A 13937-nucleotide genomic window follows, 5' to 3' on the forward strand; every position below is an offset into this window, starting at 1 on the left:
ATACCCACAGGATTATAAATCATGGTATTTTAAAGATATATGTATACGTATTGTTATTGCGGCACTATTCACAATAGCAAAGACTTGGAACCAACCCAAATGTCCATCAGTGATAGACTGGATAAAGAAAATGTGACACATATACACCATGGAATACTATGCAGCCATAAAAAGGATGAGTTCATGTCCTTTGTAGGGACATGGATGAAGCTGGAAACCATCATTCTCAGCAAAGTATCACAAGGACAGAAAACCAAACACCACATGTTCTCACTCATAGGTGGGAATTGAACAATAAGAACTCTTGGACACAGGGCAGGGAACATCACACACCGGGGCCTGTCATGGGGTCGGGGGATGTGAGAGGGATAGCATTAGGAGAAATACCTAATGTAAATGACGAGTTAATGGGTGCAGCAAACCAACATGGCTCATGTATACATATGTAGCAAACCTGCACGTTGTGCACATGTACCCTAGAACTTAAAGTATAATAAAAAATAAAAATAAAAATAAAAAAAAGTGGTATATAAAAAAAGAAAACAATTTTAAGGTAGTTATAGGAAAATAACTCATTACTTCTAGGGGAACAATAATTTGAATGACTGGTTTTCTTATCACAATGAAGGCCAGAAAAGTGTGGAACGTCTTTAAAGTGTTGAAATAAAAGAATTGCCAACCCGTAAATCTACATCCAGCAAAAATATCCTTCAAAAATGAAGACAACATGAAAGTATTCTCAGATGAAGGATAGCCAACATAATTTGTTGCCAGTAGACATACTGGACCAGAAATGTTAAAGGAAGCTCTTCAGACTAAAGGAAAATGATACCAGAGGGAAACTTGAACGTCGGGAATGGAGAAGCAATAGAAATTACAAATATCTGGGTAAATAGAAAATACTTTTTTCCTCTTTTGTTCTTTAAAAATAACTGTTACACTGGTTTCCTATTGCTGTAACAAATTGTATAAAAAGTTACCACACACTCGATTGCTCAAAACAAGACAAATATATTATCACACAGTTCTGGAGGTCAGAAGACTAAAACGGGTTTAAAGGGCTGTGTTACCACTGGATGCTCTAGTGGAGAATCTATTTCCTTGCATTTTCCAGCTTCCAGAGGCTGCCTGAATTCCACTGTTTCATTGCCTGATTCTATTGTCACATCTTTTTCTGACTCATCTGCCTCCTTCCTTCCTTTACAAGAACCCTGTGATTACACTGGGCCCACCCAGATAGTACTAGATAATCTTCCTATCTCAATATTCTTAACATAATCACATCTGCAAAGTCCTTTTTGCTATATGAGGTAACATATTCACAGGTTCCAATATGTAGACATCTTTGAGGAGCCATTATTCTTCCACCACAACAACTGTCAAGGATTCAATAATTCTTATACAATTTAAAGTGTTCTAGAGCATAGGAAAATGTAGAAATGTACCCAATTCGTTCTCTAAGGCTAACATAATACTTACGTCCAAACAAAGAAGAATAGAAGTAAAAAAGTAAACGTGAGAGGTCAGTCTAACTTAGAACTATAGACGAAAATATCCAAAATAAAAAGTAGTAAATTCAAGCTAGTACTGTGGCAAAATAATAGAATAGTGGAAATAGTCATATTTTTATGTCTATGTTATCTTTGCTAGATTTTAGCATCAACATTATGGAGGCTATGCCTATACTCAACAATACGGACTTCTACTCACCAAGGCTGATCTTGTACTAATACTAAGTGCCCAACCTGACAACAGAGAAGATGATGAGCTTCTATAAGACACCATTCCTTAGGGGTATCAGTCAGTCCCATGGTCGTAGGATTATTACATGGGACACCTTTCATCATGACAAAAACAGAAACTTTTCCTCATGGAAATGAACATGTATTTTAGACACACGTTTACCTTCTTTGCTGACAATGATTCTGTCATCACCATCTCCATGGACTTCCAGAATGCCTTAATCATCATCAGGGTATCCTACACAAAGTTGTCTCTGACCAAGGAACTCATTTAATGACAAGTGAAGTGCACATCCAAAGATTCACTAGTCTTTACTGCTTACTTTACCATGCAGAAGCAGCTTGCCTTACACAAAAATAAATAACTTACTGGAAGCTTAGTTATGGGATCAGCTGTTCCTGGGAGTACTGTACGACAAGATTGCAATAGATGCTTTAACAGAACCACCGATATATTGTGCTTTTTCCCCCCATAGTGAGGTTACACAGGACTAGGAATAAAGAAGTCATGAAAGGAATGACCCTTTTCACTATTACACCAGTTAACCTACTTAAGAAATATGTGATTCTTGTTTTCTGTCTTCATAACCTTGGACTCTTAGGTACAGCAGGGATGAATGCTTTCACCAGGGAATAAAGCCATGATTCCATTACATTAAAAGCTGAGACTATATTCTGGCCATTTTTGTCCTCTCCTGCCACTGAACTGACAGGCAGGGAAAGGGGCTGCTATAGTGGCTAGAGGGATTGAACCCAATTACTAAGGGGAAATAAGGTTGCTGCTATACAAACAGGGAGAGCTATGCTCAGAGCCCACGGATACTTACTGGGGCACCTCCTAGTACTGCTTTGCCTAATAGTCCTGGTAAGTGGGAAAGTGCAGAAATTCAATAAATACAGGATTGAAGATTAGGGTCACTACGTCAGGGAAATAATTTTGACCAGGTTGCTGTAAGGGGAATATGAAATGGGTGGTAGAAGAATGAGGTTGATTATTAACTTTGGCCTCATGATCAGCTTCAGAGAGAGACTGTAACAGCTATGCACATCTTTGTTAATTTATTTTTTTCTTCCTTTCCTCTGTTTATATGAAAAACACTTGAGACAATTGTTATAAATCAGGTTTCAGGTGGGCGAATATGGTTGAATTAGCATTATCCCGTAACAGTACAATGGCTGATGGGATTTTTTTTTGTCCTTGCATCCTTGTTGGGAGAATAGAAGAGCAAGAATAGATGCTGAATGTGAAAGGAGTAGGCCATGGTGGTTAGTCTTTATTTTCCCACACATCCTTATTAATTTCCTGTCCTTCTCTGTCTTGTTCTATGCCCTGGGAGGCTGATCCTTAGGGGCTGCATCCCCCAGGCTCCATTTGTAATTGACTTCTGCTTGGGATTGATCAATGGAATGCACTAGCACAGCTTTGGCGGGAAGAAGAGAGAAGACAATGTATTTCTTCACTGCTCCCACTCTGATTTGGACTATTTTTTATTGGCAGCGACTACATCCCTTCAAGATTTAAGCTTCTTCCAGAAGTCCCCTCCTCCATGACTCTAGCTCTCACTAGGCTCCAGAAATACTATTTCTTCCTCTTGCCCTTTTAGGCCTAGGATAATAGCTACCTGCTATTGCTAACCTCTGGGTGCCACAAAATTGCTTGTTGGGTCTCATAATCTTGCACTTCCCTCTGTAAGTAGTCTCTACATTAAAGTCCCTTGAACCATCTGATTTAGATTGTTTTTTCTAGCTAGGACTCTGACTGAGGTGCTGGTGTGAGGCCTAGAATTACTGCAGCTATTTTGATACTATTAAAATGCACAGTCAAGGATAAAGCTTATATGTAAGAAATGAAGCAGAATCTTAGTCAAATTGTACTTAAAGTCGGATAACTTCTGGATGCAACTTACTGAAGTAAGAATAGGTGGATATTTCTAAATATGACAAAATATATACATTTCTAACAAGAAGCCTTTCATGTTTAAGGGATAAACACTAGAAGCATTTCCATTAAAATTAGGAAAAAGACAAGAATACCAGTTATTTCCATAATTATTTAACATTGTTCTAGAAGTACTAGTTAATGCAATTAACCAAGAGAAATAAATGTAGTATTAATATTGGAAAGGAGGGGTCAGGCAAGATTATCATTACTACAAATGAAGCAAATCTAAGAGAATCAACTAAAGACTACTTGAAACCTTTGGAACTCCATAAAAAGGCTGATTATGAAATCAATAGATTAAAAACTGATCACTTTCATATATAAAAACAACAAACAAAAATGTAAAAAAAGAAAAAAATCCAAATGACAATAAGCATGGGAAAAGATAAGCTACTTTTGAATAAACTTAACAAAAAACTTGTAAGACATATCCATTCATTCAGTAAATATTGATTGATAACCTACAGTGTGCCAGGCAATGTTCTAGGAGTTATTTTTATTAAAAAACTTTAGAAACCCTGCTGAGAAAAATAAAGACAAATAAATAGAAAAACTGGATTGTTGAATAGAAAGATACTCCTGTAAAGATGCCAATTATCCCTCAGTTAACTTATAAATTATATGCAACGCAAATTGAAATTAAAAACGGTAGTTTTTAGGGGACTGTAACAAAATAACAGATTTTAGTCAGTAAATAAATACATGTGAATAGACAGGGAATGATAAAAAAGATGAGTTATGAGAGACCTTAACCCTTCAGATATTGAAACATATTATGAAGACACTATAGTTAAAACAGTTTGTTATTTAAGAAGAAAGAAAAGATAACAGATTAAAAGAATATAATAAAGAATAAAGAACTAGATACAAACATGTGGATGTTTAGATTATGATAATTATGGTAAAGATGGCACTTTAAATCAGTGAGCTAAAGAGGGGATTATCTGATAATTAGCATTAGGACAATTTACTAGCCATTTGGAAGAAAATAATTCCATATGGACCAAAAATTTAAATATAAAAGGAAACATAAAAATTAGGAGAAAACACAGATTTCCCTAAGCAGGACACAAACCTCAAAAATGTAAAGAAAAAAGTTGGTAAATTTTGTACTGTAAAAATGAAAAATTCTATATAGTAGAAGTCCAAAAATATTATAAATCAGGAAAATATTTATAACACTTATGAAAGTCAAAAAACTCATTTGCTTAATTTGCAGAAAGTTCTTATGTATTAGTAAGAAAAAGATGAACAACCTAGTTAAAAAATGAGGAAGACAGTACACAGAAAGATAAATACAGATGCTTAACAAACCTCTGAGAAGATGTTTAATCTCACTTATAATTAAATAAATTATTTGGAGCACAACATAGAATGCACATCTATCTATCTATCGATATATATATTTATAAATTTAAGAGATGAAAGTTGGCAGCATGGGTAAAATTTAAAATGAACACCCATTTTGACACAAGTATTTACTTCTGGGAATTTATCTTGAGGAAATAATATCATAGTTGCCAAAATATATGTATACAAAGGTCTTCACTGCAACATTTTTGTAGTAGATAAAGATTAGGAAGAGGCTAAATATCAATCAGTAAGAGATTGGTTAAACTCTGGTAAATCCACGCTACAGAATATTAGTGTGTCTGCTAAAAAGATTTACATGACATAGCAGGTGAAAAAAATAGTTATGCAGGATCATATGCATAATATAATCCCAAATTATTTTAGAAAGATATATGTGTACACACACACATAATGTATCTACATATATTGTTTGGTAATATATATGAAACAACAACAAAACCTGGAAAGAGTCACCTGAAAAATTAACAGTGGTTTTCATAGGATTTATCCTAGGATTGAAGTAGATTGGTTATCACAGTAGTTATCAGAAGGGTGGGGGAAATTGAGATTTTTTATTTTCTGTTCCCCTCTTTTCCTAGTTAACCACCTGCTTTCCTTCATCTCAGCTGAAAACTTCATTCTCTCTGCCCCAGTAAGGAAACTTTCCCTGATTCTCAGACTATGCCACTTTTTAAAAAACTACATTAACAGAGGTTTTTTCCTTTACAGTATTTCTCTCTCTCTCTCTCTCTTTCTCTCTCTCTCTGTGTGTGTGTGTGTGTGTGTGTGTGTGTGTGTGTGCGTGCGCGCGCTTATTTTATTAAGGTCTTATTTCCACCATGAGAGAAGAGTCTGTGTTGTTTTTGCTTACTAATACATTCCCAATAAGCTCAGCACTTGTGGCCACTCTCCCTACTTCCTTTCCTTCCCAGTATTATGATGTGGACAATTTAATTTTCCTCAGTCTTATATAAAGGGTTATAAAAGTGCAGCTTTAGGCATCCCCCCAAATCATCCTTACACAGATGAAGAACACATGAAAAACAAACAGCAAATGTCAGGTTACATTAAACAATGAAATATTAAGGGCACTCCCATTTACTTCAAGAACAAGATCCGGAGGCCCTCAATCACCATTATCATTCAAGCTAATTCTGGAGGTTCTGGTCAATGGAATACATGCAGAAAATGAAAGAATACGGAATATAAATACTTGTAAAGAAGATATGAAAAATCATCATTTGCAGATATTATGCATGCATACCTAGAAAACCCAAAAGTATCAATGAAAAAACTATTAGAAATGATAAGAATGGTCACTAAAGATAAATATATCATAATCAATTACTTTACCTGAGACAAACAATAACCAGGTAGAACGTGCAATCATAATGGGAATGTTATTCATATAAACAAAACACAAACATAATAAGAAATGAGTATAAAGAAACATAACATTTATTGAAAATCTCAAAAGTTGGCATGGATAGAAAGACTCCATTTTTAAAGATATAAATTCTCTAACTAAAGTGCAGATTTATTGCAAGTACTGCAGTAAATGTCAATTGTTTTGTTTTGTATATTGTTCAACTTGTACCTTGACACATCCACATACATATACTGTATATTTGCAGGAAGAAAGGTGGATATCATTGAAAGAGCTTGGCGGTAGAATAAGCATTGCAGGGCAGTTTTGCATTCTACTTTACAGATTTCTGCACTTAAAAAAAATAAGTATATAACTAGAGACAGAGAAGAGGTGAGAGGAATAGACTATCTTTCTTTTTCTTTTCTTTTCTTTTTTTTTTTTTTTTTGAGATGGAGTCTTGCTCGTTGCCCAGGCTGGAGTGCAGTGGCACAATTTCAACTCACTGCAACCTCTGCCTCCTGGGTTCAAGCAATTCTCCTGCCTCGGCCTCTCAAGTAGCTGGGACTACAGGTGCACGCCACCACCCCCAGCTAATTTTGTATTTTAGTAAAGACAAGGTTTTACCATGTTGGCCAGGCCTCGAACTCCTGACCTCAAGTGATCTGCCAGCTTCAGTATCCCACAGTGCTGGGCAGGAGTAGATTTTCTGTTGAGGGGATATATAGCTTTTTTTTCAGGAAAGTATTAGTAGTTCTCACTTTTTAAAAGTCATACATGCCTGTGAGAATCCGATGAAAGCTATGGCTCCTTTCTCCACAAAAATGAATATACGTATGCACACAATCGCAGGTGGTCCACAAGGTTGTCCGTGTGAGAATGCCTACTCTGGGTTAATCCGTGGGGATTGTTCCTTGGGCATACATTTGGCTGAGCGGACACCAAGGTGGATATGAACTGGCAGGCAGTAACTCTGCAACAAGATTAGGTTCTCTTTTTAAGGAAGCCAGAGGCCAAGAAGCCCAGCGGGCTGCACCTCTCTGGTCAGGTGGTGGCAGCACACAGTATTAGGAGCAACTACTCAGGCACCATGAATAACGGCAAGAGGGGTAGGTAGGAACAGTAAGTCCTTCGATGCATTGCTGAGTTACCTCTGTGGGAATTTGAGGAAGGAAGGGAAGGAGCCAGAGGTCTTTACTCTGATTGGTCACCTGAGTAAACGTGGCATTTACCACCTTGGTCACTCATCTATATATATTTTTGGAGTAAACAACAGACCAGTGCCTGAATACAGGGGATGAGAGGCTATGGAATGTGGAAGGGTGGGAGGGCAGCACCTTCTTCCGCTGTTGACAGGGCAGGGAGGATTAGAACATCTCTGCATCCCTCACACCCTCAGGTGCTTCAGCCTTGGTAGACTGGAATTCAATTCAAAGGTAGGTGATCAGAGTAGCCATCAAATCACCATAGGTTCATATAACAGTTGGTCAAGACTTTGGGATGTTAAATACATGCTTTAATTAAATAAGACAGGGTGGTGTTGCTTTTATCTTATCAAATTGCAAGTTGATTCAAAAATTGAAAAAGTAAGGAATCATTTGTGTAAAACGGCCAAGATTAGACAACTGGTTGTCTCTTTGTGGACTAATTCATAGATCATGTAAAAAAATCCATTTTTTTTTTTCTTAAGAGATAGAGGCTTGCTCTCTGTCACCCAGGCTGGAGTGCAGTGGTGAGATCATAGCTCACTGCAGCCTTAAACTCCTGGGCTCCAGCAGTCCACCCACCTCAGCCCGCTTTTCAATTTTAAAAATGAGTTATTTTGTTTTAAAACCTACTATTTGGCTGTAACCAGTAGAAATATTTCCTTCTGTTACAAATAAAATAACGAAATTAATGAGGCCTTTTGGGTTTTCTCTCCCGTTTAAACTCTCCACTCAAAGGAAAATAGCATCATTTTATTTTCCCAATATAAAAGTAATGCATTACTGATTAAAAACAAATGAGCAGAAAAGTTTAAATAAGACACTCCCACGATCTGTCTCCTTTTCCAACACCTTGCTCCACATTTTACAGGGGTGCAGAAGAAATATTGGACATTCATGACTGGTGGTGGGGGGAGGTATAGAGAGAGACAGTTGGACTGGGACTAGAGAAGATAAAAAATTATTCCTCGAAGAGGAAGAAAAGGCCAACGGACACGGGAGCAGATACAGCCTCTCCCTGTAAGCCAAAGAAAGGCAAATTCCAACCAAAAAGGGAAGCTACTTCTGGTCTCCGGGATTGGCAAAGAGGAAAATGAGTGGCAGGACCTGATGTGTCAGGGAAGGAAGGGGAGGGCCGGCTTCTGCGGCACTGCTGATGGGAGTGGTAATTGGGGTCCTGATCTCACGGTTGACGTGGCCCTCACGTGAGCTGGAGCCGACGCCTGCAGACGTCCTTCTAATTCTAGTCTTCGTTTGGTCCGGTTGCACTCTCCCTATCGCCCAGAGGGCGAGAGGGCCTGTGGCCTGGGGGAAGGAGGACGAGGTTACTGCCTGGATCCCAGCAGGTTTGTGTGTGGATGGGCGTTGCCAGGGGATCCCTGCGGCGCGGGCAGTGAAGGGTGGAGGCCGAAGGGGGAGCAGTTCGCTTTCTCCAAACCCTTGCAGTATTCCTGTCCCTTTCTAGAACAAAAATGGTGGACCTTGGGGCCGGATTCCAGGGGCGACCCCAGACTCGGGCGTGGTGGGACCTTTAACATCCAGGGCCTTGAATCAGGGAGGGCAGATATTCGGGTTCATATCCTGTGTGCTGGTCCATCTACCAAGCCAGAATCTTGGGGCTGTGCGTCTGTCTGACAGTCATTCCCCTTTTCTTTCAGTAGGGCGCTGTGCCATTTGGGAACAAAGGAATAGTCTGCCTGGAATCCCTGCAGGTCAGTGTAAAGCTGGGGCTGTCCCGCGGCCCCGGGAAGGACTGGGATGACTGAGGTCCTTGCCTTGACTTGGGCCCTTTACCGACTCTCAAGCAATCTTCCTGCCATTTTTTTTTCTTTAGGAAAAAAGGATGTAACAGTGCCTGCAGGAAAAGTGCTTGTCATTGCGGGTAGGGTGCGTTGGGGAGAGGGATAGAAGAGATCGGTTGGTTTTGTTTTTCTCCTCGGATTTTCCATATCCCCCCTCTCGCCCCGCCCCGCTTCCAGTGGTTTGAAAGGGGTGTGGTTTTTGTTGGGAAAATGGCCGACCGCTGGGGCTGCGGGAGGGAGGGCCGGAGGCGGGGACCGGGGGTGGGGGAACACCGCGTAGCGGGAGGGCTGGTGTCAGCGGAGTCCAGAAAAGTGAGGGTAGGGTGACAGACAAAAAGGTAAACTCCGTTGACAGCCAGGACCCTGAATTAGGAAAAGCGGATGTTGGGACTCTCCGAAGTGCTTTTCTGTCCGCTAAGCCATCAGTTTCTGCCTTGTTGCTTGTGTCTGCAGATCTTGGGGCCGGAGGCCAGTCCAACCCTTGGAGCAGGAAGAAACGCAAAGTTGTCAAGAACCAAGTAGGTCATAATAAGGGTGATGGCATTATTTGGGGGTGGAGCATGGTGGCGACTGCAACTCGAGTGGGCCCGTGGACCCCCTCCATATCTCCCTTCTTCCCTTCTTCTCCACACCATTTCGGATCTTGCAAAATAAATTGCTCTGCAGGTACAAGACCAGGGAAGCAAATAGCTGAGAAGGGGTGGGCGTCAAGAGAGTCTAGGGGTTGGGAGGATGTTACTCCAAATTACTGTTTGAGGTACAGTGTCCTTGGTGTTGGTCCGTCGACCAAGCACTCACTTCTGAAGTTTGTCAGTCTTGAAGGTTTAGTGGAAGCAGAAACCGAGGTAAGGGAGGTAAGAAATTGCTCCCGAGCAGAGGTAGTTGGTATAATGACACGGGGGGGGGGGTGAGTGGGGGTGTCCTGGTACCTTTGAGATGGAGGAGCTGGTGGAGGCAAGGACAGAGTTGGAGACCTTTACGCATTTCACGCCAGTCCGACTTTTAGATATTCTCACTTCATTTTGATACAAGGAAAATGTTAACAATGAAAATGTGTGGCGACATCTTCGGAGGATGCCAATGGTAAGAGTAGGGGTGGAGGTGGAATGGAGGGTTAGAAGAATCATCCAAGGAGGAAGAGGGACGGAGACAATGAATTCCAAAGCCGCACCTCTGTGAGGAGTGGAGGGCAACAGAAGGCGGGAAACATCGGGCAAGGCAGTTGTAAAGGGCTAGGAATTCAGAAGAGGGATGTATGTCCCGTCCCGGGTGATATCTGTATGTCCCCCTAGCTCTCAACACCCCCTCCTCGCGTCCTTGTCTGCAGGTTTGCACGAAGCAGTGCCCTTGGAAGCAAGAAAGAGAAGGAAAAAACTGCCTGGACCTCTGTGGGTGCATGTGGGGGCGCCACTGTTCCCAGGACATCTGAAGGGCAGGATGGCAGGGAACTTTAACATTCTGGGGCGAGGTGGTGGAACGTGAGGTTGGAGAGTCTTGAAGTGGGGAAAGTTTCCAAACTTAGCTTCCGGATGGAAGAAAGGAATCAGTGGTCTAGATATTAAGCCCCGAGTTTGCCAATATATCTGTATTTTTGTACGTTTGTTTGTTTTGTCGTTGTTTCAGTCTGTTTGCTTGCGAAGACACAAAAGGAGGAGGAGCCTGAAATCTGAACTGCATCCTTTATTTCTAGGTCAAGCTGCCTCAGAGCCGGCCAGCAGTAGCTGCAGACTCCGCCCGCGACTTGTTCGCGCTTCTCTGGGCCAGAGCGAGCGTGTTCTGTGCTCCCGTTAAGAGATTTGTCCCAGCTATACCATGGGCCGCACTCGGGAAGCTGGCTGCGTGGCCGCTGGTGTGGTTATCGGAGCTGGTGCCTGCTACTGTGTATACAGACTGGCCTGGGGAAGAGACGAGAATGAGAAAATCTGGGATGAAGACGAGGAGTCTACGGACACCTCAGAGACTGGGGTTGAGACTGTGAAAGGAGCTAAAACTAACCTTGGGGCAGGGTCTGGGGCCAAACTTCAGGGTGATTCAAAGGTCAAGCCTGAGGTGAGTTTGGGACTCGAGGATTGTCTAGGTGTAAAAGAGAAGGCCCATTCAGGATCCCACAGTGGAGGTGGCCTAGAGGCCAAGGCCAAGGCCCTTTTCAACACGCTGAAGGAACAGGCAAGTGCAAAGGCAGGCAAAGGGGCTAGGGTGGGTACCATCTCTGGGAACAGGACCCTTGCACCGAGTTTACCCTGCCCAGGAGGCAGGGGTGGAGGCTGCCACCCCACCAGGAGTGGATCTAGGGCTGGGGGCAGGGCAAGTGGAAAATCCAGGGAAAGGCCCGAAGTAAGAGCACCAGGGCTCCAGCTACAACATGGCCTGTCCGCAGAGGCAAGTTCAACTTTCCTTATAAAATTGATGATATTCTGAGTGCTCCCGATCTTCAAAAGGTCCTCAACATACTGGAGCGAACAAATGATCCTTTTATTCAAGAAGTAGCCTTGGTCACTCTGGGTAACAATGCAGCATATTCATTTAACCAGAATGCCATACGTGAATTGGGTGGTGTCCCAATTATTGCAAAACTGATAAAAACGAAAGACCCCATAATTAGAGAAAAGACTTACAATGCCCTTAATAACTTGAGTGTGAACGCAGAAAATCAGGGTAAGATTAAGACGTACATCAGTCAAGTGTGTGATGACACCATGGTCTGTCGCTTGGACTCAGCTGTGCAGATGGCTGGGTTAAGACTGTTAACCAACATGACTGTGACTAATCATTACCAACATTTGCTTTCCTATTCTTTTCCAGACTTTTTTGCTTTGTTATTCCTAGGAAATCACTTCACCAAGATACAGACTATGAAACTAATTATAAACTTTACTGAAAATCCAGCCATGACAAGAGAGCTGGTCAGTTGTAAAGTACCATCAGAATTGATTTCCCTCTTTAATAAAGAATGGGATAGAGAGATTCTTCTTAATATCCTTACCCTATTTGAGAATATAAATGACAACATAAAAAATGAAGGGCTTGCATCATCCAGGAAAGAATTCAGCAGAAGTTCACTTTTTTTCTTATTCAAAGAGTCTGGAGTTTGTGTTAAGAAAATCAAAGCACTAGCAAATCACAATGATCTGGTGGTGAAAGTAAAAGTCCTGAAAGTATTAACCAAACTCTAATTTGGAGTCTGTCCCAAAGAGTATTGAGGTATTTGCACTTGGTACGATGTGTTTTGTAAATTCTTTGTTTTTCATTGTGAATATATGGTAAAGAGATCTTTTCAGCTGCTATTTTGGAATAATGACTATCATATATCATAACAGTGACTGATGTTGGTTTTAACGGTTGGGTTGAGGATGAACCATTTTAAGGATGCCAAATGGAATATTAGTACTTGTACACAGAAAGAATTTATTGATTTGATCTTATTACCTAGATTGAGATGTTTTTACTCTTTCCTCTACCTAAACTGACAATGAATTAGTTATACATCATGAATAAGCTACACTTTTATATTAGTTTATATTTGTTAATCTAAGACTTGTGTTCCATCAATAAAGTTGTGTTTTAAGCAGCAGAAAAAAAAGACATTGTCCTTGTCCTTCAGTTTATGATCTGTTTGGAAAGGTAAGATATATGGAAACAAAAACAAAGAGATATTAACAAACCCAGGAGACCATCAGTGCTTAGAGGCAGCAGAAACAGCTGCAGGCAATAGTGCTCAAGGAAAGTTTTACAGAGGAGAACTCTTAAGTAAGCTGGGTTTGAAGGACAGGATACAAAAAGTCAGAAGGGCACTCAAGACAGGAGGAGGGATGAAAAGAAAGGCATGGAGATGGGAATCCTTCTCCAGAGAGAAGTGCTGGCCTGCTGGAATGGAAAGTGTAGGGAGGGTAGTGACGAGAGAGAGAGTCAGGCGGTAAAGGTGAGTCCTGTTCATGGAGCACCCCTAACTGCTAAACTGGGGTGTGTGAATATTACTGCATCCACTCCTGGGAGACATCAAGGCCTTTTGTGACCAGAGGAATGACAAGATGAAAATAAAACAATATAGTAGGTTTATGTGCGGCAGGAGTCCAAGCTGGGGTGGAATAGGAGTGGTGACTGGAGATTGGAAAAACAGGAAGCTACCACAAGTTAGTCCAGGCATGAGATAATAAAGGTGTGAAGTTTTACTGGTGGCCATGGGAATGGTAAAGAGAGGATGGAAATGAGAGACCTTTTGAACCAAAAAGTGCTGAGATGTATTCTGGAGACATACAAGAGGACCAATTTTATTTTAGGGTCCTTGGGGTATTTGACAGAAAAATGTCCTCTTGGCCAGTTCTGGTATCCATGTAAGTAAATAGTTACAACTTTGGAATAATAAGAAAGAATAAGTTTTAGTGCTTGTGTCAGATTTCCTTTATAAGGTTGGTTAAGGTGGGGCCTTTATGGAACCATAGAGAGTGTTGTTGGGATACACATAGAAAATCTACCTCGCTCCCACGCCTCAGTGAGGGTGAGGGTGTCGGGGGAGGAGCACTCTCAAAC

The 13937-nt window shown here is 41.1% G+C and overlaps 1 protein-coding gene across 1 annotated transcript; it reads left to right on the forward strand.

The window, feature by feature from the left end:
• The first annotated feature begins 8473 nt into the window (after positions 1-8473).
• On the forward strand, positions 8474-12990 carry ARMCX1 (armadillo repeat containing X-linked 1). The gene is given in 5 exon segments (XM_033215704.1): positions 8474-8954; positions 9267-9320; positions 9864-9928; positions 11101-11727; positions 11730-12990. Coding segments are annotated over 2 exon segments (1359 nt in total). The 5' UTR covers positions 8474-8954; positions 9267-9320; positions 9864-9928; positions 11101-11222; the 3' UTR covers positions 12584-12990.
• The last annotated feature ends 947 nt before the right edge of the window (positions 12991-13937 follow it).

Source organism: Trachypithecus francoisi, unplaced genomic scaffold (assembly GCF_009764315.1).
Source record: "Trachypithecus francoisi isolate TF-2019V2 unplaced genomic scaffold, Tfra_2.0 Contig00054, whole genome shotgun sequence".
NCBI classification, from domain to species: domain Eukaryota; kingdom Metazoa; phylum Chordata; class Mammalia; order Primates; family Cercopithecidae; genus Trachypithecus; species Trachypithecus francoisi.